At 39.1% G+C, this 5,000-nt stretch overlaps 1 protein-coding gene across 1 annotated transcript in view; it reads left to right on the forward strand.

Moving 5' to 3' along the window:
- Positions 1 to 3,192: 3,192 nt before the first annotated feature.
- Positions 3,193 to 5,000, forward strand: part of LOC122246870 (uncharacterized) — a 2,293-nt gene continuing 485 nt past the window's right edge. The window contains exons 1-2 of the mRNA XM_043005643.2: positions 3,193 to 3,531; positions 4,103 to 5,000. The exon at positions 4,103 to 5,000 is cut by the window's right edge and continues 485 nt beyond it. Of these exons, the coding sequence (XP_042861577.2) occupies positions 3,358 to 3,531; positions 4,103 to 5,000 (1,072 nt within the window). The 5' untranslated portion in view covers positions 3,193 to 3,357. The remainder of the gene's footprint in view (positions 3,532 to 4,102) is intronic.

A 5,000-nucleotide genomic window follows, 5' to 3' on the forward strand; every position in this document is an offset into this window, starting at 1 on the left:
TATGAACGAAATTCAGATTAATCTAGTGGTTATCTGATTCATTCATTATAAAGTATCCTCATCATTTGATCGAAAATTACTTCCTTAGAGTAGTATTTTGTATTTATCCAGTGGTTTACCGTATTGGTGTGGAATGAGAGTTACTAGCCTTGACTAGTTACAGGTCCGGCAACGTTGGGTAGATGTCAAACACTGACAAATATCCAATATTGCATTAACTTTTTTTTCTTTCTCTTTTTTTCTTTTTCTTTTTCTTTTTTCTTTTTCTTTTTTTTCTCCTTTTTTGGACGTTAACTGCATTTCATATTCCGTTATTCCGTTATTAGGAGTAAGAATGTCCCTTTACTTGGGATATTTCCATGAATATTATTTTACCTACAGCAGGCCTAGATGCACAAGCTTTACAATAAACTGACTTAAAATATTTGACAATGAACTCTATCCAGGTGTACCAACCGCTGAATCTCGACCGGCTGAAGCGCGCTTCATACCCGACCATACTTTTTATTCCTTTTCATAATGTTCTTTTAATCTATTTTGTTAGAGCCATTTTCTTTAACTTGTGGATATGGAGGTTAATGACCAGACATAAGAATTTATATTTCATCATTACATGTAAAAGAGGGGACCTCTTCTATCTTGACTTCGGTATTTTTGGCAAAGGGAAGGATTAGTGAAAATAAAGTATGACATTAATGTTCTCTATTAATTTTTTTCTATTATTAGTTAGCAACCTTTTGTTTTCTACTGAAAGCATTACCCCTACATAGGACTATTAGCTTGCCTTGTGTTACTAAAGGGATACATCATTAAATGTTTGGGTAATAATAGTAGTGGAATATTGTCGAATCACTGCGTTACAAAATCAAATATAATCTATGATTCTATGCATGTATATTCATCTGTGTGCTCTTCTCTCTGAAATAAATTACCTGTAAAGTTGATACTTAAAAACTAGTTCGAGGTCATGGCGTCTTTAGGCAAATTTAGTTCCGAAAGAAAGTTAATCAACTTGTAATTTAACATGTAACTACACTGCTCTCTAGGAAGAGACAGGTCCCTAGCCTCGTGTGTGTGACACTGTCTCTGCAAGGGCGACGTAGGTCTGCATTGACATGCCATAAAGTAAAGTAGAGTAAAATCAAGTGAAAGTAACATCAATGACGCCAAACGCTTCGAGAAGTCGCTGTATGTTACGCAATCAAATTTTACTTTACGATAGCCAGAATCAAGTACTTTCATTAAGTTAAAAGTAGGGCATCTATAAATAACAAAGAGCGCATGAATATCGGAATGAAATGACAGGAAATAACACCGACGTCATGGACCTCCCGTCTGTAGGAATCCCCAGTGACTCGACACCGGCTCAAGCACGTGAAGGGCTGAAGGTGGCACCGCCATGGAGGACCAACCCACTTCCGCCGGACACGAGCTCTTGTGTTGTAGAAACTGGTTTTACTGTTTGTTATTGTTAATGAGCTCTAATTCTTTTGTTGATTGTATTGTCATGAAGGTTTTAGAGTTTATTTTAGTTCTGTCTTCTGTTGTTATCGAATTAATAGGACTCGTGAGAAAACAAATAGATTTGGTCTGTATTAATGTCTCTTTAGGTTTATTCCATATCTCTCTACCCCCACAGCACCGTTGTTTTCATTCAAGAAATTTTCATAGTCTTGAAACTGACACTGATAAGACTACTTCCATTTCTTTGCTTAATACTCTTTTTTTATTTGGTAGTTTCCAGGTTTTGGGTGTCTTTGAAGTTAATACTTTAGTTGAAAAACTTTTTGTGCAGCAACTAACCATTACTATGTCTTACAACCTAACCATACTTGTTTTTAAAATCACGGCAGGAGAGACAGGAATCATTGTAGTCCAAAGATAACCCGGTTTAATGCCATTTCATAATTCATATAAAACAGTTCTCGACGGAAACCACTATCCATAACACTGATAAACATTATCAGAATTTCTAAATCCATCGAAGTTAGTTCATCTAGAAAGTTGCATGAATAAGATCACTGTAAAAAATACCATCATACTATATTATATTATATGATAGAGTGAGTCATACTTGAAATGCCCAGGGTTCAGGAAAGCGCAAAGTAGATAAGCTATATCTTACCATAATATGCGATTTTCAGGGATTAAAATTGGACTGCTTCTAAATACTAGGGAATGCTACTTGAAGGTATGACGACATGTAATAATGTACTTTTATACATTGTTATTGTATGGGTCAGCTGATTGGGTAACAAGAGTCGTTCTCTTAATCGTCCATTCGGTTTTGATTGTGAATCATAGGAACAAAAATTCGATTATAACATTAAGGAAAAAGTATATAATAGTCTTATTTTTCTAAAAGATAACTCTTCTCAATGGAGAGCGGATTTAATCCCAAAGGTCATAAGAATCCCAACGCAACCCATCCCAACTTTTTCTTTCCTTGAGCTCGAAGTAGGCAATTATGTGTCCATTCCTTTGGGCTTTTCCTCCAGAAGGAACTCCTAACCCTAGTATAGTCACAAGAACGCGTGAATAAGATCACGTTTCTTTTTTTCTCTCTCTCTTATGCGCAGGAAACGCATTAGGTCATACTTTTCTCTTTCCAAAAATGGTATTGTTTTGCCTTCGCTTTTTATACCTTAGATTGTTTTCCTACCTAGCTGCATCGTTATTGAGACAAAAAAACGTTTAATCAATATATCCAGAGTTTCATTAATACGTTGATCACATTACATGTGATCAGGGTTCTGTAGGTAAAAAAATTAGATAAAGCTAAGCACCACTAACATCCAGACTGAACCAGTAAGTTTCACTTTCCCTTCGACATTCAGAACTTCTTTCTACCTCCGCCACCATAACTAAAACCCCGTAAAAGCTTAACACAGCAAAGAGGATCAGCTTCGAAAAAACCCACATCGGTCAGATTGTCTCTGTTTTGGCAGGGCCATACTCTGACCCTTGTGACGTCATCTCTGGCTAGCCAATCCCTTGACAGTGTAGATGCACCAGACAGCTATCATGATTCTCTATAGTTAGATGTGACATGCCATGACATGGAACAGAGGCATGTTCCAAAGAAAACTCCCCATATCCGCTCTGCTATGGAGAAGGGGAAGCCGCTATGACGTGAACGGATCCGTGAGTTCGCCAGTTCCATAAAACGCCGCAGGAAACCCTTTCCCAGTCAGTTCTCCTTCGGCTTCCAAGGAGGTTAGACGTGCTGGAGATAGATAATATAAGTAATAGTGTATGGAGTACGAAGACATTACAGTGGCTTAATATCTGAAACGCAAGCTATAAGATTTATCAAATAATTTGATATTACGGGTGAAACGAAGTCTCGAAGGAACCATGGCCAACCTTACCTTCAAGCACCTGGCTGTGGCCATAGCCGCCTTGGTGGTGGCGGTGGCCGCACCTGCGCCTGCATCCGCCGAGAGGATCTCCGAGTGTGATTTCCAACAATCCTTCAATGATTCTCAGATGGTTGACGTTCACTGCAACTGCATGCAGAGACTAAGACGGGTAAGAATGCTTTTGATGACGACCACTATCATAATGGCTCTATATACACATACATATATATACAATATATGTACAGTATGTATGTATGTACATGTATATGTATATATGTGTCACTATATATATATATATATATATATATATATATATATATATATATATATATATATATATACATATATGTATATATAAGTATATAAATATGTATGTATATGTATATGTGTATATCTATCTATCTATCTATCTATATATATATATATATATATATATATATATATATATATATATATATGTGTGTGTGTGTGTGTGTGTGTGTGTGTATGTGTGTGTGTGCGTGTGTGTGTGCGTGTGCGTGTGGATGTGCGTGTGTGTGTGTGTGTGTGTGTGTGTGTAACTTTTTCTTGTCTTTCGTTTACTTTATTAATTTGTAATTTCTTGAGTGTGACTGTCATATGTATATGTATATATTGTTGTGCCCTTCCATATTTTATTCATTCTTTACGAAATTTTATCTCATAAGATGTGTATAAGTTGTTAGGAGTCAGTCTCCCTAAGCCCTCTCTTTTCCTCGCAGATGAACCTGACTATTGCACAGCTGACCATCGACCAGCGCGATTGCCCCAACAAAGGCCTGGAGCTGAACTGGCCGGTTCTTGAGACCCTCGTTACCCCTGCCTCCATCATCCTCAAAGGCGCGCATGTCTACTTCGCCAGACATAGCCCTGACCGCCAGTGGAACTCTAGCATCGTTAGTCTGGAATTCCACGAGTGCTCCTTCAAGACACTGCCGTCTTATGCCTTCGGTGGACTGAAACTCCTGGAGACATTGCGCATTTCCCAGAGCTCCATTGACATCATCCAGACCGGCACGTACAGCAACCTCAATAACCTTCGTTTGATTGAGATTGCACGCAGCACAGTCAAGAAAATACAGGAGAGGTCATTCACAAATCTTCCGGCGCTTGAGGATCTGGCTTTGGTGTACACAACCATTGGAGAAATCAGCAGCGAAGCTGTAGTTTTGCCGCGCCGTTACAGTGAAGAAGAGACTCGATGCAGTAATTTAGGCAGATCTATCTCGTACAACAAAGACATCCTGGATGGCATCATGGGCCGCCAGCTGCCATCCAATGGCAATCTGTCACTTCCTGAATACGGCACGCGGTTCCTTCTCTTCAAGAATAACATTGAAATAATTCGAACTCTTGCTATCAACACCGAGGCCCTCGGCTTCCTCATCGCCGGTGGAAACCACTTCGAAACCATCGAGAGCGGAGCGTTCAGCATGGAACTCTACAACGAGTGCGAGATAACTGCTGCCCTTTTTGTTGGCAACGTTTTCAAAAACCTGAGAACAGAAGCGCTAGTCGGACTCCGAGGTCGTGATGGGGCCGCCTACCAGACATTCATCGCTCTGGCCAATAACACTTTCCATCAAGTAGATGAGAGAGGTTTCATGTTATCAAAGAACC

This window comes from Penaeus japonicus, unplaced genomic scaffold (assembly GCF_977035675.1).
Source record: "Penaeus japonicus unplaced genomic scaffold, GWHDUDI00000001_assembly GWHDUDI00000004, whole genome shotgun sequence".
Lineage (NCBI taxonomy): Eukaryota > Metazoa > Arthropoda > Malacostraca > Decapoda > Penaeidae > Penaeus > Penaeus japonicus.